This window comes from Polypterus senegalus, chromosome 17, assembly GCF_016835505.1.
Source record: "Polypterus senegalus isolate Bchr_013 chromosome 17, ASM1683550v1, whole genome shotgun sequence".
In the NCBI taxonomy this organism is placed as follows: Eukaryota; Metazoa; Chordata; class Cladistia; order Polypteriformes; family Polypteridae; genus Polypterus; species Polypterus senegalus.
Genome location: NC_053170.1, coordinates 91974674 through 91997868, shown reverse-complemented (window position 1 = coordinate 91997868; position 23195 = coordinate 91974674). Strand labels below are relative to the sequence as shown.

The 23195-nt window shown below is 42.3% G+C and overlaps 1 protein-coding gene across 1 annotated transcript in view; it reads left to right on the top strand.

Annotated features, from left to right (window-relative positions):
• Positions 1-19: 19 nt before the first annotated feature.
• Positions 20-23195, top strand: part of uts2r2 (urotensin-2 receptor 2) — a 99232-nt gene continuing 76056 nt past the window's right edge. Inside the window, exons 1-2 of the mRNA XM_039740746.1 lie at positions 20-193; positions 3749-3966. Of these exons, the coding sequence (XP_039596680.1) occupies positions 126-193; positions 3749-3966 (286 nt within the window). The 5' untranslated portion in view covers positions 20-125. The remainder of the gene's footprint in view (positions 194-3748; positions 3967-23195) is intronic.

The window sequence follows — 23195 nt, the reverse complement described above, 5'->3', positions numbered from 1 at the left end:
TCGATCACGAAGGCGCGAACTTCTCCCCTGTTCTGACCAACTGCGCTCGTAAGAAGTGGACGGAGCGGCGCAGTGCGGGCGTGCTTGTCATTGCTACCTCCGGAGGCTTCACGCTGAGGTGGACCATGCCTGTGCAGAGACGTGGTATCGTTAAGACCGCCGAAGGGAGCAGCATTGAGAAGAAAATCAAACGGTAGTGCGAGTGAGTTGTGTGTGAGCCAGCTTAGACGCGTGCAAGTGCTTTGTGCTCTTATGTCGTCCAGAAGTCCCATAACATTTATTAATAAGGCACGGCGAGCTGAAAAACACAAGACTTTTGTTTAAATAGCCGTCAGGTGCCCTTCGCACTCTTTACACCCTACGTCCGGGTAGGCTACCGAGGCTTCAAGTGACAGCCACCTTTATTTTCAGCGGACATTACTGGTACGTTTAGTTGTCGAAGTAGGCGTGGCTGAATGTTAATTGGGTGTATTTGCATAAAACGGGCGGGGTTACAAGCACGAAGAGCTCGGAGAACGAGTTGAGTTTCTCCTCTACAGACGTGTCCTTCCAAATAAAACAAAAAGTCTGAATTAGCGAAAGAAATGTAACGATTTACATCAGATAAAAGTACGTAATTATCAACAATAGTTACGTAAAGTATTCGTAATCACAGACCTTGAAATAGTCTAAAACGATACCCCACATGGTTATGTTTGAAATCTGTCATTTTTAACCTTCTGGAAGTGGCTCTTAGAGGTCTAGGACGACCGGTAAAGAATTCTCAAAAGTGTTATGTTTATGATCAGCATCCTCTAAAGGGTATACAAATGACACTCCACATGTTTATCTTACCAGTCCCTAGTTTTTTCGAAGTTTTCGAAAAGGATCAACTTAGCCCCCTGGTTATCCCATAAGGGGTGAGCCCCTGGGGTCGATCGGTGTAGCTGGACAGCTTCAAGTCGTTCTGATAATTTTTTGTTGAATATACCGGCTAATTTACTGTTTATTATAATAGCGTAATTTCCTGCACAACATACGGTTAAAAATGGCTTAAAATTTGTACTTGTGTACTAAACAGACGGCAGTGAAATCTCCCCCACGGACCCCAACACTAGAATGGGTAAGGGGAAACCCATTATAAATTTCTATATTTTTTTTATCCCAATAAATATGTTATTCCCATTTCTGTAAATTTCACTATATTTTTTTATCCCATATGTTATGAATTTGTCAAAACACATTTTTTTCAGGTCTAGAGAGCCAAACACAGAATGAAGCCCAAAAATGATTGACCTCTTGCATAACTAGACATCAAGATGAGTAGATTGGTATATCGCATTTTGTTGGGGGGGTATTCTCGTTGGGAAGTGCAAAGACTTGAAAACCTGAAATGACTTCACAACGTTTACAAGTACAGTACTGTATTTCTTATGAGCGATTTTAGGAGAACGTCCCAAAGAAGCACAGTTGTGGTTGAACACGTTTAAAAGAGATTTTATAGTCAATAGAGATGAGGATAAATCAGTGTTATAACTATACTTAAATAGTTATGGAGGTGCCTTTTGGATAACCAGGTAAATAATAAATGTATTGTAGAATAAAAAAGCTTGGTTAATATGATGTCTGTCTCTGCCCGTTAGTGGATAAAAAAAGAAAAAAAGGTAAAGTAGCTTATAATTGGTTTGACTTCCAATTTTTTCCTAGTTAGTTTTACCCACAGAATCCATTTACTTGACTATAATCAAAGATATGACTGCGTGTCTGCCTTTGTCAACCAGGACCCCAAGCTGTTCCATCGTGTGGTGGGTCGCTGTACCAGTGCATGCCTGACCTGACCTAACTAAGCTAACAAGCATGTCTTTGAAGGGAAACCCTTCACAAATAGGGGAGAACATACACACTCCACACTGGGAGGTCCTGTGACAGAATTGAACCACAGACTCTCTGCAAGTGAAACACACAAGTGCTGTCCCCCACAGTATGTGCTGTGTCTTGGGTCAAAGGGTCATTAGTTCTTACTAATCAGCATGCACCCTACTGGCACAGTCTGGCACCTTGATTAACAAGTGTGCCTGCTTTACCTCGAGACTTCCTTCCTAGAAACATCTCTTTGCACTGCTTAAATGGAAACAAAAGTGTAACTCTCCGTGTACTCTTGTTGTTAGAAATTGGAGTTTTACTGGTGTTTAATACTACAAGCTAACTGAGTAAAGGCCGATAATGTTAGCAGCGAATAAAGAAAAGCATATCTCCCTAAATCTCTTTTAGAACCTACAGTGCGCATTCTCTTCAGTCAACATGGCCTCATACTGCCTTTGTCAGTTACTATATTGTGTTTCATAACATTTATGACTGGATAAAAAAAACACGCCACAAGTGGAGAACAAACCACAAAGCTGACAAACAGTTTGTTATTTTTTATTGGGTTTCTCCAGCCTATCAGATGCAATGTTTACCAAATATGAAGGCAATGCCATAACAGACAAATGGCTACCTGCTGAGCTCCCCTAAGGCATAAGACAGAGCTGTTCTGAAGATAAAGGGTCTATGTTGTACAGGCGGCCGGCAGATTTTGGGGGAATGTTTCTGCGGAATGAGCAGTTCGTCGTCTGGTGAGATTAAGTTTTTCTCATCTTCGGTGGGGCACATGTGTCATGGTGGAGGGACAGCAAGTGGAGTGCAATTCTTAGTGTGTTGGTCGTCTTTTAGAGGAATGTTTATGGAGTTTGCTTTTAGCTCGGTGAGGCCTCAGACAATAACATGATTAGTACAAAGCTTCGTGTCTTAGTGCTTCGTTACAGAAGAATGGCTAGTCCTTCCATCACAGGGGCGTCCCGGCCAGGCAAGGTCCCCAGCTGTCCGCCACAGTATATATATGTATATACACACACATATATATACACATATATAATAAGAATGACAAACTTGAGTAAATTAAACATTTTGGGGTTTTGCCTCACTAATGTAGCAAAATGAGAGCAGGAGTAATTTTATAAATATATAGCAAAATTCAATATATTGCTGTAAAGAATGCACACTGGCCGAGCGGGACCTGAGTTTTAAGTTTTTTTTTCTTATTTAAAATGTTCATTTTTCGGTTGAAGTGTTGGTTGTCAGCACTATTTGCTGTCATGAGAATTGCAATGCATTTTATTAATCCATGCAAAAAATGCCTTGGCATGTGGAAAGTGACACCCTTGAGGGAGAGTGTCACGAGTGGTGTCACGGGACCAGCGGACTGCAGTTCTACTCTGCTAAAGTCATTTCGATTAGAATATGCGTATGCACTAAGATTTCAGTTCAGCTTGAATATACAGTATGTGTATATTTATCCATCCATTATCCAACCCGCAATATCCTAACTGCAGGGTCATGGGGGGGTCTGCTGGAGCCAATCCCAGCCAACACAGAGGGCAAGGCAGGAAACAAACCCCAGGCAGGGCACACACACCAAGCACACACTAGGGACAATTTTGGATCACCAATGCACCTCACCTGCATGTCTTTGGACTGTGGGAGGAAATCCATGCAGACAAGGGGAGAAGATGCAAACTCCACGCAGGGAGGACCCGGGAAGTGAACCCTGGTCTCCTAACTGCAAGGTAGCAGCGCTACCCACTGCGCCACCATGTTGCCACGTGTATACATGTATTTATATGGATGTGTATTTATATACTGTTAAAAGTTAATGTGTGTGTTTGTATATACAGACTCCATTTACGCATGGCTTTATGGGATTGACATTCCCTTTGTATTCTCTTTCCAGAGGCAATGCCTTAAGACAAGGATCCGGGTGGAAAAAGCCAATCGTGGGGACGGTTGCAGTGAGCCTCTTTATCATTGCTGGTGGCCTCGGCTGGCTTTATGTGAGCCAAGATGAGTTTGTCACTGAAGTGTTTGTGAGGCAGGATGAGTTTCTGGATGGGACTAAATTTGTTCAGGTGCCGTGCTCGGAGGATTACGAAAACTTCAAGAGATTTAAAGGTACAAGTATGTGTTTTCATTCTTGAAATCTGTGTTTTTAAGTGTTTCCTATAACTAACAGTAACTAATGCTGACAGCTACAAAATGAAACGGTGGCATTAAGCAAAGGATGTCACCAATGTTTACAAGTCACCTTTTGACTCTGAGTCTGGGTGGCAGTTTACAATGGAGGACCACTGCAGGTCACACACAAAAACACACGACACAGAAGAAGACCCTGCTGTCTCACAGCATTTGATTTGATTTGATTCTTGCTGCCCTTTTGCTGTTTTTATGTAGTGCTCATGTTCTCCCTGTGTGTGTGTGTGTGTGTGTGTGTGTATGTATGAAGGAGCTCCATTATGAGCTTGCATATCCATATCCTGGATGGATGGGTGCCAGGCTCTCCTTGACCTTAAATAGGATTCGGTGCCTTAGAGAGTGTTAGGTTGTGTTACATACAGGGTGAGTCACTAGTGTGCTAACACTAATGGTACTGCTGTGTATTGTGATCAAATGAAACCGACCCGCCCCGTATACTGGTTGTAGGTTCCAATTGCTGGCAACAAGGTCAAAATCACAACAAAAAGTTTGATACATTTTGACAAAAACACTGGGGTCAGGAAGCTTTTATAGAGGGACAAATGAAAATAACGTCTGTGACAAAGACGGGGGGAGCCAGAGGTGATGTCAGAAGCGGAGGGACGGGACCTGAACTGAGGTGATTCCATGGCGCCAGAACAGAGCGTTTTCTTGGTGATGTGGATAGAGGGAGGAGATCAGTACATTTGTTGAGGTGCGGGCTTTGTATTCAGGCGTCTTTCTGTAGATCAGCGGTTCTCAACCTTTCTAGTGCCGCGACCCTTTAATACAATTTCCCATGCTGTGGTGACCCCAAACCGTAACATTATTTTCGTTGCTACTTCATAACTGTAATTTTGCTACTGTTATGAATCGTAATGTAATTATCTGATATGCAGGATGTATTTTCATTGTTACAAATTGAACATAAAGCGTAGGGATTAATAACAAAAACAATATGTAATTATATATTGTGAAATATTTATTTCTAATTACAAATAAATGAAATTTTGTCTTTATGACTTACGTTTATTTGTTTTTTTTCATTGTGTATTGAGCTGTATTCACCGTATTCATGTTGTATAGTAATGTGAAAAGCATGGCATAGCGTGGGTAAGAGTCTTAATATAACAACAGTAAACTACATTGCTACAAAATTGTTGCGACAGTACGCGTAAAAAGCCAACGCCAGTGTGAAGGTTGAGGCTGCTTCTTTCTCACCAGATCAGAAATTCTCGGGGCAGTCTGTGCAAATACACAACGAAGATCATCTTCTGCAACAAGTCTACTTCTGTATTTAGACTTGATAACCAAGAAGCTGGAAAGCCCTGTTTCGCAATGATATGTTGTTGGAAATGGAAATCCCAGTAATGTAAACAGTTAAAAATAATAAAAGTTATGACAATTAAAACGTTTGAAATTATTCTGATTCAATTATCTGCAACATCTATCCTCGAATGACAATTACAGTAAAAAACTACTGATGGAAAAAATGTGTACAATAACAAGTTTTACACATTAGACTAGACAAAACCCATATTTCCAATCGTCTTAGGCAACCCCTGGCAAATCGTCATTCGACCCCCGACAGGGTCGCGACCTCCAGGTTGAGAACCGCTGCTGTAGATGAACAGGAGAGAAGGAGTATTAATGCCATGTTCCAGATCCTCATTTCTTGTAGTTTCACACACGATAGCGCCCGCTGTCTGTCCCCTAATCATGCGTGTGTGACAGTATATACTTCTATACAATTTTTGTGGACAATTTATGTGCCACATATGGAACGTGGTGGTGTTGAACGTGAATGGCGAACAGGTTGAGACATTCGTGTAAATCGTCTTGCACATCAGAAGTACATTTGTGAATAAATTGTTTCCGCCATTCAAATGTTAACATCATTTTGACTCGCCCTGTATTACAAGTTGACGTGTTGTTTGATAATCTGTAATAAATGATCATGCAGTGTGGTCGAGAGCCGGGACCTTGACTCAGTGTTATTTTGCAGAAATGAAGTGAATAGAATTGGCGAGCTTATGGGGTGGAACTGCCTGATCTTTTCAAAATTGTTGTAATTTTGCAATTTGTGTAGTAGAAATTATTGTAGGTCTCTGATGTGGAAGGAATCAAATTTAGATATATATTAATAGAATCTTCTCTTAAATTTAGAACCTCTTACTATTAGATGCCAGGCAGGAGAAGACCTGTTCTAATTCGTCTTTTGATGTCATTCTCACAAGCAGTCTAATACGGCCTGGTCAGAATATCAGAGTACAGAGGTCTGTTTTATAAGCAAATGAATTTACATAACAGTGTCAATCAATACATGCATGTACTTTGGTTGGTTCATCAGCTTATACCCAAAAGACATATAAAATAAAAGTCAATCATCTTATTTTTCTGGTGGTTCTTATACCTTTGAGATGAGCTACCACCCTTGAAATGTCTGTGCATATAACAAGCGTCCATTCTGATTGTGTAGGACCTCTACTGACTTCTTAAGTCATCCTTTCTTCTGGTACATTCTTTACTTGACCATCTCAGTATTTTTCCTGAACCCAATTCTTATTTTTCAATATACACACTGCAAACAAAAATACTGTTACGTTTGAATTATTTTCTGTTTAAATTATTCTTAATTTATTGTCTCATATTGACTAAAAAAGATCATTTAGAATTGTACAGTATGTAGTGGACTAAATAATATACATCCTCCTCCAGCGGTTTTAGGGTTAAGTGTGCACAGTTTATCACCAAGTGTGACTCGGCCATCTGTCACATGTGCTGCTTTTGAACCCGATGGCCTGCGATTTAAAGTCACGAATGGTTTGTGCCCTGGGTGAGTGGAATCCTGTCGGCATTATTTTGGTGATTTTTGGATAACGTCTCTGCAGGTAACGTGAAGTCCCAGTCTGTGAAATTCTTGACGTGGCGAGAGTTTAGTGTCATGGGGTAAAGCTGAAAGCTTGTTTTGTTATAGCGTAGGTATTATCATAGCTGACTTTATGTACCGTTATGTCCATGTTTCGATTTTTGTTGGAGTGTGATCTCAGAGGTGCCTTAGACCAGGGGTCTCCAACACATTGCTCGCGAGCTACCAAAGGGTTAATGAATCCTACATAAATTTGAAAACTTGATTAGTCCAATTAAGGGTGGGTGATCTTTCCAATTTCAGTCTATCTTTTCAATGTGGCATATACTTAAGGGACTCAGACTCATCAAGACCTAAGTAACACTTTATTTTAAATTAGCAAAATACTCGCGCTTTGCAGCGGAAAAGTAGTGTGTTAAAGAAGTAAAAAAAAAAGAAAAGGAAACATTTCGAAAATAACGTAACATGATTGTCAATGTAATTGTTTTGTCATTGATATGAGTATTGCTGTCATATATATATATATATATATATATATATATATATATATATACTAGCAAAATACCAACGCTTCGCAGCGGCGAAGTACTGCCTTAAAATTTTTATTAAGAAGAAAATTAAACTTTTTTTGTTAAGGATCTCTTTGTATACCACATTGTGAGTTCGGCCCTCCGGTTGTAATATGACCAAGCTGTGCGCTGAGCTTACTCTTGAGCATGCAATGTACAGTTGGCCATGTGAACAGTAATCTTGTTTCAGATCTCACAGCTTGGATTGCTGCTGTCGTAATCGGTTTGAGTTTCCTGGTTTGTTTCAATTATGACAGTATTTGTAGGACTTGTGTTGAAGTGACATTCGGCATCTGTCATGCGTTGTAAGTATACAACCGGCTTCATCAATAACTTCACATCCAGCTTTTGAGAGTTTAAACATTCATAAACATCAAAGTGTCCACTACTGAAATCGTCACCTGTCAATCTAAGATGTTTAAGAGGCATTGGCGGTTGTCGAAAAGTGTAAAATATTTGGCCATTTCGGTACACTTGAAAGCGACAACTAAACAATTCAGCGGCAGCCATCAACTCACATGTAGATCCATAGGTGAATGGCTTAAGCATTTCACTCTTCTAGTGCTCCTGTGTAGTATAATTATCTCCTGTACCGTCATCAGTCCACACCTTGAATCTGTCCCAGTCATTCAATACATAAGACACAACGTTTCTCCAGATATCAAGAGTGAGCCTGATATGGCCGTGCAATATGTAACAAAGAGAATGGAAAAGGTAGGTGCCATCTCTGGGCATGGAAACCACTCGACAAGTGACAGTTCTTTGATCGATGGTGATCACCTCGATAGACATGTTAATGGGGGTACGGTTGGAATGATAAAGGAAATGGGTACCTGAACAATGTAAAGTAAGTCTAAAATACCTAAACAATAACTATAATCGTAATAAACGAACAAATAAACAGCGGAGAAGCCGTGGATTAAATAAAAAGGCTGTAGTTATCAGTAGGGAGACGTGAATCCTGTGGCGAAGCAAGGAAGGGAATGTAGAGACCGGAGCGACGGACGGCCTTATATAGGTAGGTAGCCAACAACGTGGGAGGCGTTGGGATGGGGGACCCAACGCCACCTCACACGGTGACCGAGCTGCAGGCTATGGACGTATAATATGTATGTAAGTAGGATTCAGCTAGCGTTGGGAACCCGCATACCAAATTTCTTGAAGATGGGCCCATAAGTAACAAAGACCGTTGAAAAGTTCAATATGGCGGCCGACAGTGGCATCATACCACCGAAATAAGTACCAAATTTCAGCCTTCTACTACACGGGAAGTTGGAGAATTCGTAACGTTGGAAAGTTCAATATGGCGGCTGACAGTGGCGTCATACCACCAAAATAAGTACGTACATTGGTTTCGGTTAGCGCAGGGAAGCCGCCTACCAAATTTCGTGAAGATGTGGCCATGAATAAGAAACTTCAACATGGCAGACGTTGTTGACCGTTATGACCGTTACGCGTAGAATTTCTAAATAAAACCTGCTTAACTTTTGTAAGTAAGCTGTAAGGAATGAGCCTGCAAAATTTCAGCCTTCTACCTACACGGGAAGTTGGAGAATTAGTGACGTTGGAAAGTTCAATATGGCGGCTGACAGTAGCGTCATACCACTGAAATAAGTACATACAGTACAGGCCAAAAGTTTGGACACACCTCCTCATTCAATGTGTTTTCTTTATTTTCATGACCATTTACAGCACTCATCACTCTCCTTCTTGGTCAAATAGCCCTTACACAGCCTGGAGGTGTGTTTGGGGTCATTGTCCTGTTGAAAAATAAATGATCGTCCAACTAACCTGACTTCTGCACAACACAACTGCTGGTCCCAACCCCATTGATAAAGCAAGAAATTCCACTAAATAACCCTGATAAGGCACACCTGTGAAGTGAAAACCATTTCAGGTGACTACCTGTTGAAGCTCATAGAGAGAATGCCAAGAGTGTGCAAAGCAGTAATCAGAGCAAAGGGTGGCTATTTTGAAGAAACTAGAATATAAAACATGTTTTCAGTTATTTCACCTTTTTTGTTAAGTACATAACACCACATGTGTTCATTCATAGTTTTGATGCCTTCAGTGAGAATCTACCAATGTAAATGGTCATGAAAATAAAGAAAACGCATTGAATGAGGATGTGTGTCCAAACTTTTGGCCTGTACTGTACATCGGTTTCGGTTAGCGCAGGGAAGCCGCCTACCAAATTTCATGAAGATGGGGCCATAAATAAGAAAGTTCAACATGGCGGACGTTGTGGACCGTTATCGACGGTTATGACCGTTACGTGTAGAATTTCAAAATGAAACCTGCTTAACTTTTGTAAGTAAGCTGTAAGGAATGAGCCTGCCAGATTTCAGCCTTCTACCTACACAGGAAGTTGGAGAATTAGTGATGAGTCAGTGAATGAGTGAGTCAGTGAGGGCTTTGCCTTTTATTAGTATAGATATCAAACAAATTTGAATTCAATTGTTCTCTCATTCGCTAGCTAAGCGGAGTTAAGGCACCCACCCCGAAGCTGACGAGGGAGTGAGGAAGGACCCACTCCCTTCGGCCCGCTGCGTGTTTCTTTGATTCACACAAATAAATTGGTACTGCCAATGAACTCTGATACATAGTGAAATGAGAGAAGTCGCAAAATCAACCGGAATGTTCAAGCAAATTATAGAAAAAAACCCAATCGAAATCCGTGAAGTAGTTCTCTTGTTTAAAGCGGACAGACAGACAGAGAGACATTGGATTTTCTATATCATATATTAGTACACCTTCAGAATAATGTGCAGTTAAAGTCTCAACAGCATTTCTGGAGCTTAGTAGAGCCAGATAACTAGAAGAATCTTCACCAAGCAGCTCTGAAAATGTCTGCTGTTTGGGTCTCCATACCTCTGTGAGTCTGACATGAATGTCACGAAATCAAAGTTCAGAACAAGACTGACAGACGAACATTTAAATGACTCCAGAAGAGTGAACCTAAGGGGGCTCCACTCCACCAGACCCCTGCCTCTCTTGTTGAGTCATCTGACTAACTAAAAAACACATCACACATGCGACTGGACCTGTGAGTAAAGTGACACAGTGACATGGAACACATCGACAAATGAAGAAGTCAGATCTGTGGATTTGGAATTGCGTTGTTTTGTTTTGACAGCATTCATGTTTTAATTCAGTAGTGTGAGTTACACTTGAAAATGCATACAGACGTACAAAATGCACTTGCAGGTGAAAAAAAATTTTTTTTTTGATGTTTTAATGCAAAATGTGAGTTGTGGACACCAACATTCTGTAAATGTTCAGGCAAAACAAGCTTATTCAGTTTGCTTGGGTTGAAATAAGCTATGAGAATAAACGTTAGACAACATGAGGAGCTCTCAGCCATTTTCATTTTGTAAAAGTAGCAGGTTGGAGACCCCTGCTCTAGACAATGTCATTGGTTTTAGGGGTCCTCTGTTTCTAGTTCTGCTGTCTAACTGTCTGCACGTCTAAGCCACGGGGTGTTGACCGCTTTTCAGTTTTATAAATTCAGCTTCACTTCACCACATGTGTTTTCAGGGCGAATCGATGTGTGACATGAGACATGAGTGTGGAAAAAGAAACCGCTTTGATTTTAGAACGATAACAAACTTCTTGGCTACCTTCTCTCTTTAATGGGCAGCAGGGTTGCCATCTGCCCCAAGTGTGGCTTTAGGGTACATCTAAATGTCTGCCGCCCCCTCCAAGATCCCACTATCTCGGATTCTGTTGCCCTTGGAGTGTTTTCCCTCAGTCACCCCCTTCATCAGCAGGACATCCTGCCTGCCTGCCCCCCTGGTCTCCAACAACAACAGCAATATTTATTTCTGAATTGATGTGTTTTAAAGCAGAGAATTCTGATAATCCGTACCCCTTTGGGACCCTTCATGTCTAAACTTTTTTTGCAAAGGTTAGTGAATAGCTGAAGCTACACAGCTGACCTGTTTTGGTTGCAACTCTTCTTATGTTCACATCGTGTTTCATTTGTGGGACCCCGAGTTCAGCTTTGGGGGCTTTCATAATAAAATGTGCCAGACATGCTGATTTTCATTTGCTTTCTGGCAGTAATGAGCCAAGTGCTGCCTTTAATATTTATTAGTGCCTCGTTAAAATCCTGTTCATAAACGGGTTGCGAGGTGGGGCACGGGTAAAATGTTTACAGCCGATGAGCCGTCGAAGCAGGACTCTGGGGGCCCGGTGCAGCCTTTCAACACGAGAAACTTCAAAGAAAGACCAGTGCAGAGTACAGGGTGGTCCAGATCTAATTATGCAGATCCAGATATCTGGATGACTTTGATTTATGCGGGGACGATTCCAGTTCGGCGTGAAGATGATTCTTCATGTCGTCAGTTCGCACGCTTCTTGATGGTCTGGGATTTCTCGGGTGATTTTCTATGTAATAAACTTGATAAGTTATAGAGTATTGCAGAATTAGATCTGGACCACCCTATGGAATGTCAATGGAGGAGTCTCTGCCAATTGTGATCGTCTCACTAGGTGGCACTGCAGCCCTGCGTTTGGCTTTACAGAACTTGGCCGACTTGCTGTTCTCGGATGCTGCACATACAGGACCTTCACATTTTTAATATGGAAAGGGAGACCAAAAAAAAAAAATTTGAAAGGCTTCAGTCAGCTCATTATTTTCTGCCCCTCGATGCCTGTGTGTCCGTTTCTTTTACTTATCTGTGCGCTAAGGTGGGTCGGTTGAAAGGAGGGATTCTTACAAATTCCGAGTTCTCCTCCAGCCCTGTTTTCAGGGCCCAAGAGTCTCCTGATTCCTGCATGCTGGTTGCTTAGCTCCTTTCACTTTAGCCCAGATTAGCCCGGCACACGGGCGTCGGGTGCTGCACAGAACACAAGGTATTCAAGTAAGGGGATGAGGGAGCGTTGGCATGGAGAACGTTTAGTGGGTGAATAGAGGGAAGGAAAAAAGAAAAATGATGGAAAAAGCCCAAAGAGAAGCAGCTAACTTATGTGAATATCAAAGAATAATATACTGCGGGGAAAACAAAATAAGGCAAAAAAATAAACAAAAGCAACAAACAAGACAACAAAGCAGCAGATTGGAACACACCTTACGGCGCAGGGTTTGTATAATTGTGGCTGCTTATTTCGAATTAATAAAATTCCTGGGTAGCCGTTCATCCTTAACACAAAAAGGTGTAAATTAAAGAACAATAAAAGGGAGGGCTCAGGTCTGTGATACACTCTTAGTACACGACACACACCCATCTGTGACACAGCCAGTTCATTTTAGGCAAGGAGACGAGACTTTAAAGTTCAGAAACGCACCTTAATGGGGGCCATGTGTTGAGCTGTCGTGCTTTGTGCCCATGCAGTGAATAGGCAGATGGTGTAACAGTACATCAGGCAGCATGATCTAAGGGTTAGGGCGAGGGTCTGGAGATACCACTGTAGCTAACGAGACCTCCCCAGTATCCACCCACCCTGCCTAAGATCAGACATGTGTTTCAGACAACTATGGGTGGTCCCTGGCTGTTGGTTTGGGCCAGAGTATGAATATCCCACTCATCCTTTTTATTTACTGTTGTGTGGCCACCAATTAACCCCCCCAATTCAGATTAGTCCAGGGCAGTGGTCTCCCAAGAGTTTGTGTCAATTTTCCGCTTCTTTATGATGTACATGATGATGTCCTTCAAGTATTTTCCCTGCCCTTGAATGCCTGAGCTCAAAGAAGAAAACCTGGTTTGGAAGTCAAGCATCAGACAAACCCCCCATTTGTTATGTCTGGCGGCAAATGACGATAACTTGTTGGTGCATCTGACTTGCATCACATTCAAAGGGTCTTCTGCACGAAGCAGACATGTTCAAGTGTCGTAATGTGCTCCTGATGCCAGACTTCCTCTTGGGGACAAATAAAGTTCTGTCTATCAATGCCCTCATCACTGACTGCGTGAGTGACACTAAGTGACATTGTGCACCTTCCATTTTCCAGCTGATAAAGCCAAGCTTTATGAACACATCATTATCACTTGAAACAGAAAATGGAAAGAGCTGTCCAGCTTTACTAAGTCCTCTAGCCAGGCTCGCTGAAAGCCTTAGTCATTTTACCAAATATTCCATTTAGATTTGAGTGTGGCACCGGCTGCCACTGTTCTTGGTCATTTTCTGCGTGCAGTTTGCATGTTCACCCCTTTTGTTTTTGTTCCTCCATCAGGATGATGAGTGCGTGACGTTAGGTGGGGAGTCTGCATTGTTGAGTCAGTGTGTGTCCTGTAATGGACTGGCATCACGTCCATAGTTGGGTTTCTGCCTGCTGCCCTGGTCTGCCATGATAGATATAAGCACGGCAAGATTAGGTAACACGTGTTCAGGAATGTTTTTGTTTTTAAATAACTCGACTTATTTCTTATTTAAATGTGTATGATTAAATTGAGAAGGGCTTTCTGCTTGGGAGGTTTACACACGTTTGACATTCAGGTAGTTTCTCTATTTTAATTGTGTAAATGTCAATTCTGCTTTGTCCCCGTTCGAGTATTGGGCTCGACCCGAGGGAGGCGTGGATGAAGCAGTCAATGCTTTATTGAATCCTCCGTAAGGCTGTCATTGCTCCCTACTTTTCTCATTTTCTTATATTCTGTTAGGGTGGCTGCAGACATGTTTATCAGCAAAGCTGCTCGGCTCTCACGGCTCCTCCGTTCTGACTTGGTAAGAGGCGATAAAGCAGCCGGCGCTGGCTACACTGAAATGGGAGTAGAAAAGGCCAGCAGCCCAGGATGCTAATTGCCTCATTAAAAGCTTCAATAGCTTTGAGTCGTGGCCAGTTTTCTCAATTATTTTCTATGCTGAGGCTTAGGCGTTTTTCTACAGTAATTGTCAAAATTGTAAGTAGAGTACATTACCGGCCTTGCTGCTTTCGACCCAGACGTATTGACTCTCTTAGCGTGACTGGCACTGTGTCCAAAGGATGATAAAAAAGAACAGTCAAAGCCCTGCCTCGTCAAACCGTTCGATGACGGCATTCTGAAAAGTAATTAGTTTAGCATTCTGAATGTTCGCAGACACAGACCAACAGGTGACACGAGAGGGCCAGGTCACGGGTGGGTGCCTTGTACAGGTCGCCGTTGTGTCTCTGATGTAACCAACAGGCAGGACACACGACATATAAGCGGAGTGTGCTCGCTCCGTGTCAGTATTCGATGGTGCCCCCCATAATCCTGAGAGCTGCTCCTCTCAGATCTCCCTTTTGTACCTTTGGCTTATAAAGAGAACCACTCAGCCTCTCGGGTTTGTGTTTTCTTAAAATATCCCAGTTTTTTTTTTTCAAAAGCCTCTGAATCATCGATTCACCAAGGTGCTGAGCCTTTGAGTCACACATTCAGCAAGGTGCTGGAAATGTTCCCTGGTTTTTATTTTTTAATCCACGCTGACTCAATAACATCAAACCGTTCCTGTGGACCTCACATTCCAGCTCACCCAAGAGGCACTCCATTGGAATGAGGTCTCTAGGGGGGCCTGCTGTGCAGGTCAGGTCAGTGGAGTAAACTGAAGGCGCCATTGTCGTGTTCTCTGGCCCAGCTTTGTGTAGACAGTCCATTATCCTGCTGAGGGCCACAATACTGGGGCACTCTGCAGCAGCGCTTAAGGACACCATGGTGATGCCCGTATATATTCGCGTCTTGAAACCCAAATCAGACCACGACTTATACGACACTCAGTTTTATTTATTTATTTATTTTTACATCTTCGTGCCTCCTCCAATCTCACATCAGTTTCTCAGACACATCGAATTTTGTTGCAGCAGTGCAGTTACCAATTTCTTTCGCCACTTCAACAACGTTTAATTTAAAACCAGCTTCATATTTTCTTCTGATTGAACGCTCCATCGTCGATAAGAGATGCTCTTACGATGAAGGTATATGAGGATGCGAGATACAAAAAACACAAATTAGTGCAAACGTCACTTCAGAATAGTTTGGGTATCACCGTGTGGTCACGTAGGCACAATACATGGAAAACAAGGCCGTGTGCTCCATGGTTACTCTCTCATGCGGGCATCTGCATATCGTAATCTCTTGTACCAACAGCGTGAGTTTTCTGAATTTGACTTGTACGACCGACATTATAAAATACCGGAAATTATCCAGTAAAATCAAGCCCCCGACTTATCCGTGGGAGAACTTGAATGTGAATATACAGTGTGGTCCATGGCCGGCCTTTTATCCCGGCCAATACCCCCAGGCCGCCAGAGGGAACCATCCCCACGACATGGAGATGCTTCAGATTCCAACAGTGCATCATGGACTATGGAGTTTTCCTGTTAAGCCCTGCCGGATAACATCGGGACCATCAGGGGTCGCTCCAGGGAGGACCAGGGACTGCTATTTGCCCTACAAACGTACTTCCAAGTCACATGAACGGAAGGAATGATGTACTTCCGGGGAGAAAAAAAATGACTTTTATCTGACCCGGAAGTGATAAGGAATTATGGACTGAAGGATGAGAAACATTTATGGGTCAGGAACTATATAAGAACTTTGGGAACTCCCAGACGATGAGCTGAGCTGGATGGTAGGAGGGCAACGCGTCTGAGTGGAGGATTGATTTATTATTGTTATTGTATTGATTAATGAATAGTGTAGAGTGGAGGGTGCTTAGTGCACATTATTATAATAAAAATAATTATTGTGGCACTTTTACCTGGTGTTTGGCATGGCACCTGAGGGTTCAAGGGAGCGCTAGTGCCCCCTTTGTTACAACAGTATACGGTAATTGGTATTTAGAGTTGCAATATGTGCCAAGAAAACATTCCATCCAGCATCACGGACACAGAGCAGGATGAATCCACAGACTTTGTGCTGCTTGTGCCAAATTCCTACCCTCCCATCTGCACATCAATGTGGAATTTTTGATTCCTCTTTACCAGGTGACTTACCCACCACCCACGCTTTGGTGATCCATAAGAGCTTCTTCATTTCCTTTTACTCAGCTGACAGGCGTAGATGCCACTGTTGTCTTCTGCTGCTCCAAGGTCCCATGCCCGTCTTTGCAGTGCTGTTGTAAAGAGCGGTGATTCAAGTGATTGTGGAGTTTGTCATCTTAAATTAGTTGGCCTTACTCCTCAGACCTCTCTTCTTAACAAGCCATTTTTGCCCACAGAACTATTGCTTACTGAATTTTTTTTTTTTACCATCACACCATTCTCTGTAAATTGCTGGGATTGTTGTCTGTGAAAATCCCAGGCGAGCAGCTGTTTGTAAGATGCTGGAAGTATCACTTCATGGACCAATAATAGCAGAGTCCAAGTCACTTGGCTCTCACCCTTTCTGATGCTTGTCTGAACAGCCGTCACACCTCTAAACCACGAACGCATGCTCTATGCTTTACATTGCAGTTGGAGCTCATCAGGTGGTCGCTAAGGGTATCTCTGTGTTGTTGTTTGGTTCAGATTTCCATTCCCCTTTGTGTGAACCTTTTCATCCTCCTTTCACACCTCCTTGAAATCCACCAGACGTACAGTTTGTACTGTTAAGCTAGAAAAGAATGGGGTGGATCAGCTTCATCGGTCGCGTTTTGAATGTAAAAGACCGTAATTAGGGCTTCAGAAGTGTGATGAGCTTCAGTTCCTACAACACTTTCAAAGAAGACCTGCACTTTAGCCCAGAGCCACAGCAGGCTGATCTTCTTAGAATTCTTTCTAGTCCTGTCTTTTAGTATAACAAGCAAAATGACATTAGATATTTATACAGTTTACACAGAACAAAAATATTTCATAAGTTTTTTTTTTCCCCTGAAAGGGGATCTAATTATGCCGGTATCAGTTTAGATTAGGTGTCCCTAATTACAGAGTAACTACCGTATATACTTGCAGATAAGTCGGGACTTGATTTTACCGTATAATTCCTGGTATTTTATAATGTCGGTCGTATAAGTCGAATGCAGAAAACTCACACTATTTGTCCAAGAGATTACGATATGCAAAGAGAGAGTAACCATGTAGTATACAGACTATTTTTTCTATGTATTGTGCCTACGTGACCACATGGTGATACCCAAACTATTCCAAAGTGATGCTTGCACTGTTTTGTATTTTTTGTATCTCACACCCTCGTACATCTTTATCGTAACAGCATCCCTTATCTACGGTGGAGCGTTCAATCAGAAGAAAGTATGAGGCTTTTTAAATTAAACGTCGTTGAAGTAGCAAAGGAAATTGGTAACTGCGCTGCTGCAACAAAATTCGATGCGTCTGAGAAACTGATATGAGATTGGAGGAGGCAAGAAGATTTAAAAAAAAAAAATGTTAAGTGTCACATTTTTGAACAGGTGTATAAGTCGACGTCTGATTTTATGATCGATTTTTCGGGTCTTATACGTGAGTATATACGGTAGGCGTAATTACGTTGTATTTACTGTGTAACATAATGTAGTGCAGTAGTTAAGCATTCAATTGTAATTTTAATTCCATCCATCCATCCATTTTCCAACCCGCTATATCCTAACTACAGGGTCACGGGGGTCTGCTGGAGCCAGTCCTAGCGAACACAGGGCGCAAGGCAGGGAACAAACCCCGGGCAGGGCGCCAGCCCACTGCAGTAATTTAATTCCACAATTTATAATACATAGGTACTTGTAAAAATTGTGGAATAACAATTACAAGAGAGTACTTAATTATAACATTACACTGTATTACACAGTAAGTACACGGTAATAACCAAAGGACCTAGTTAGTCAGTAATTACACAGGTAAGTACAGCGTAATTAGGGACACCTAATCTAAAGTGGTACCATTATGGCTTTGTATTTGTAATTGCACTTGACACAGTGAATGAGTGATTAGCACTGCTGCCTCATAGACCAAGTGTCCTGACTTTGAATTTCTTGCCGGTTGCTGAATTCAGTTTTTACAAATTCCTCAAAGTCAGTTTGAGTTCTCTTCTAGTAGTAGTAGTAGTAGTAGTATTGGCACATGTACAGAGTAGTGTTGGATTGATACTAAAAATCTGACTTTGGTACCGATACCAGCTTTTGGACCAAAGTACCGGTATCAAAACTGGACTGAAACAAATGACAGATAACTCCCCGTAGCCCCACCCTATCATTGACACCCACCATTTTTTTCAAAGTCTTACTCATGCATGGGTCACGCCCCGCATTGATTATTGTAATTCTGTTCTCCTTGGTCTCCCACATAAGCTTCTCAAGCTTGTTCAGAATTCAGCTGCCCATTTTGTAACTCGGGCCTCTTCCGCGCAGCACATCACCGCCATCTCTTAAACAGCTTCATTGGCTTCCTGCAACATTTCACATTGATTTTTAAAATTCTTTTACTTAGCATCAAAGCACTTCATAATCTCGCTCCATTATACCTCTCTCTCTGACCTCATACATGTTTATACCCCTAACTTCTACTTCTGGTTTTCTCATCCCCTGACCACCATGGGCTCCTGGGCATTTAGTCGAAGTGCTCCTCGTCTCTGAACTCGCTACCACAAAACGTTCAGGACACGGACACCCTGCCTATTTTCAAATCTCGTGTTAAGACTCCTCTATTTAGATTGGCTTACACTATGTGACCTTAAGTTGTATTCTTATTGCTGTATTTTCAGTTCCATAGAGAGATATGTGTATGTGTACATGCATGTTTTTGTTGGTTTTATGATTTTATTATCTGTACGGTGTCCTTGGGTATTTAGAAAAGTGCCTTGAAATAAAATGCATTATTATTATTATTATTATTATTAAATGAAAACTAACCGCCCACACTGGAGTTTTTCTCATCGTTTCCCTGTTCATATCGAACTGCCCACAAACATACAGTATATGGCGTAGACCTTCACCTACACTTGGCCTGCATGCATTGGCAGCAAACTCAGTAAAGGGACTGTGAAGTGAAAAATTCAGAGCCCCGTGAAAATCAAATTCAAGTGGTATTGCAAAACTTGGAGTGTACACAGGACTCTTAAGAGCGTGTCCACAGCGCTAATTCTCCGAGGACTTACGGCAAATTGCTCCCGTCTCCTGTTAATGCACTGAATACCGTTGAATGTAACTGACTTCAGAACTGGTGGCAGTCACCTTGTCATTAAATGAAACTCCACAGATGACACTCATATGTTCATTCACAAGAGGATTGTTTACAAGTCGTCGACAGCAATTTTGTATTAAAGAACATTTATAAAACTAACTCACTGTGGATGTGCGAATATCTTGGCGCTGCCCTGTAATACTGCTAGCTCAGCAGCATTTTACACCCCTCCACCTCGTTAGTCGGCTTGTTATTCATTTTGCCGTGGAGTTCGCTCCTCCTTGCTGAATAGATAAGCTGAAGTAATAAACGCTGGGGCAATGAATTTTTCACTACAACAGTAATGCCACTGGCTGTGGGATTTATCGCAAAACAAATGATTTGTCTTTTATGCATGTGTACAGCATTCCAACTTTACAAAATGCAATTTAGATGCATGCAGGTAAGCAGCACAACAAGCGCCATGGAAGCAACTCTTCAGTGTCCGCTGTTTCCTTCACCTCGTGAGCTTGGCTGTCATTTCCTCCTCTCAATCCCGTTCTTTGCTGTCGGGCTTCTCAATCTGAATGTTTAGTAGGCTCTGAGACTTCATATACTTGGGTGCCACATAACACAAAAAGCTCTCTGAGACGCTTCACTGGCTTTGTTTCACATGCTGTCACAATAAAAAGTATGATGAACCGCAGCAGGCACAGAATTCACACTTGGAAGGACTTTTGTAATTTTACTACACAATCACGTGGTGACCCATCACAGAACATTCGCGACTCCTAGTTTAAGAAACTCTGCCCTAGTGTGCTGAGAGGGACAGGGGAGAGGATTTGTTCCTCAACGAAGAGCGGATGCATAACTATGGTTTACTTCCGGTGTCAAAATCCTCAAAATGCTGGCACCGTTTTGTGTTTTTCAGTACCAGTAATCCGCACATCCTTGGTAAAAGGTGTAGTGAAATTCTTAACTTGCACGTCCAAACAAAATACGTCACTTTAAGACTCTTCTGTGCCGTAATGAACACGAATGGAGTAAAAAAAAAAAGTAGCAGACCTTCTGAAATCCACTTGCTGGAGAGTTTTTATCTTTAGCCAAGTCAGAAATTTGACATCCTTTTTAGTAGTTCTGGTTTGCGTTTAGGGTCGCAGGGTTACTGTTATTGGTTTAGTATTTACTTATTTATTGAGCTTCTGTACAAAGGTAAATCCCCACCCTTGGGGCCAAAAAAGTAATATCTCTGTATTTAAGCAAATTTATAATGCAGAGTATGAGCAGGGGGGGTCATGTAAAGAAATGCGTGACCAAAATATTGTAGAAAATGTATTAGAGGAGTTATTGAGGACTGACACGGAATATTAAAATCGAGGTAATACGACCGGCCGGTCTAAAGTCAAATTGTAGTGGGCCAGTTTCCTCCAACATCTTTGAATTGTTGTGGGGTAAATGGCGACTTTCAAGTATTTTGGTATGGGTGATAGAGAAAATGTGTTTTGAGATTGACTGTCATCCCTTAGAGCAGGGGGTCCTCAATCACGGTCCTGGAGGGCCACACCACCTGCAGGTTTTTACTCCAACCCAGCTGTTTAATCAGAAGCACTTATTGCTCAAGTAACACTTCTGCTTCACTTTAATCGTCGATTTTGAACCCGTATTGCTTATTTTAGTCTTAAACGGCTGTATTCTTGTTTTTTTAATGGCTCCTAATTAGCAGTAAGATGCAAGTGACAAAAGAGAGCAGCATTTCTCCATTTAGCTTGTTACTATTTACACCTGTGGGTATTTATCATTCACTATTGGGTTTAATTAAATACTTGGAAGGAAAGGGGCCGAGTGGTGGCACTGAGGCTAAGGATATGTGCTGGTATCCTGAAGGTTGCCAGTTTGAATCCCAATCACTGCCAAAAGAGATCCTACTCTGCTGGGCCCTTGGGCAAGGCCCTTAACCTTCAATTGCTCCAGGGGTGCTGTACAATGGCTGACCCTGCGCTCTGACCCCAAGGGGTATGTGGAAGCTAACAAATTCCTAATACAAGAAATTGTATAAATCGAAATAAAGAACAAAAAATAAGGAAGAAAATCGAGGATATGAGAATGAGCTGACATAGCAGAGTTAAAGCACTAACAAGCCATGAAATTAAATTATTGGCAAGAACTGCTTTCTAATTAAGCAACCAGGTTAGAACGAAAACCTGCAGCCCCTTTGGCCCTCCAGGTCTGTGATTGAGGACCCTTGCCTTAGAGGGGTTGCCTTGTGTCCAGTGCTGCTGGATTACGCTCTGGCCCCCATGACAATGAATTGGACTAAGTGTTCTTTTTAATTATTTCTGTAATATTGGCTTCACATAATTACACGGCCTCTTCAGAATGTTCATGTACTGTATTGTATGCCATAATAACTGCATAAATTAATCAAACGGCATTTAACTTTTAGCTGTCCTTATTTCACCTAACCCCCAGTGAGGGAACAAATGAAAAATCAACTGAAAGAATACATGAGAATATACGAGGGGGTACCCAAAAATAACCGGAACTGGAAAAAAAAAAGTAATAATTTTTACTTACTAAAACTTTAGTCTCCTTCAAAGTCCTCTCCATGTGAATGAATGCACGTGTCCCAACGGTTTTCCCACTGGTGGAAACATTTTTGGAATTGCTGAAGAGGACCGTTGTCCAATGTGTGCAGTGATTTTTCTTCAACTTCCTCCATGGTACAAAAATGCTTATCCTTTGAGTTCTTTTTTTCATATGCGGTGTGGAACACAGCCCAGACACAGACAGGCAGACATCGTTTTGTCACCCACAACACGTTTATTTACCGCCTGTTTACACAAGTGCACCACAACCCCCAAAGTCCAGGCTTCACAACCAATGTATTCTTTTCCTTCAGGCCACCTCTACTCCTCTCCTCCAAGACCTCGTCCTTCTTCCACCCGACTCAAGCCACCGAATGGAGGGAGGCGGCCCCTTTTATAATCGCCCAGATGTGCTCCAAGTGCCTCACGACAATCTTCCGCTGGCACTCCCCAGTGTGGCGGAAGTGCCGGCTGCGCACCCGGCAGCACTCCAGGTGTCTCCGATCCTCTTCACCCCAGCACTTCTGGGTGTGGCGGAAGTGCTGAGGTCCAGGGCTTCATAGGCACTGGGGTGTCCCCAGGTGGTGACCACGGGACCCTACAGGGCTGAGCTTCAAAGATCTGTACCCGTGGTCCCCATAGCCACCAGGGTGGTCACCCCCCCAGCCACCTGTGACACTGGGAACAAGAAAAAGTTGCACGGAGCAGAATCGGGCAAGTAGGGGAAGGTGGCAAGAACTCCAAAACACACAAGTCTATTCAGAAATCTTTTCAATCGTCCGACGATCTCCATATATTACATTGCAGCGTTTTCAAGATTTTCATTGTTACTGATTGCGGAAGGTCGGCCAGATCTTGGTTGGTCTCTAAGTGATGTTTCCCGTCGTTTGAAACGTGAAAACCACTCGTCGACCTGTGTTTTACTTAAAGCTTCCTCTTTACAAGCAGTTTCAAGCCTCACTACGGTTTCAGCAGCTGTTTTCCCTAAGAGGAAAACAAAATTTAACATAGACACGCTGTTCTTTATGATCACCCATCACAAAAATCACAGAACACGTTTAATAAGCACCAAGAAAAACCGACACGGAATGGCATACGAATAATTCAGAGTGACGCCACTGGGCAGACTGCCACAGAATACTGTAAGTATGGTAAACCTGGTGGCGAAATTCGCAAAGATT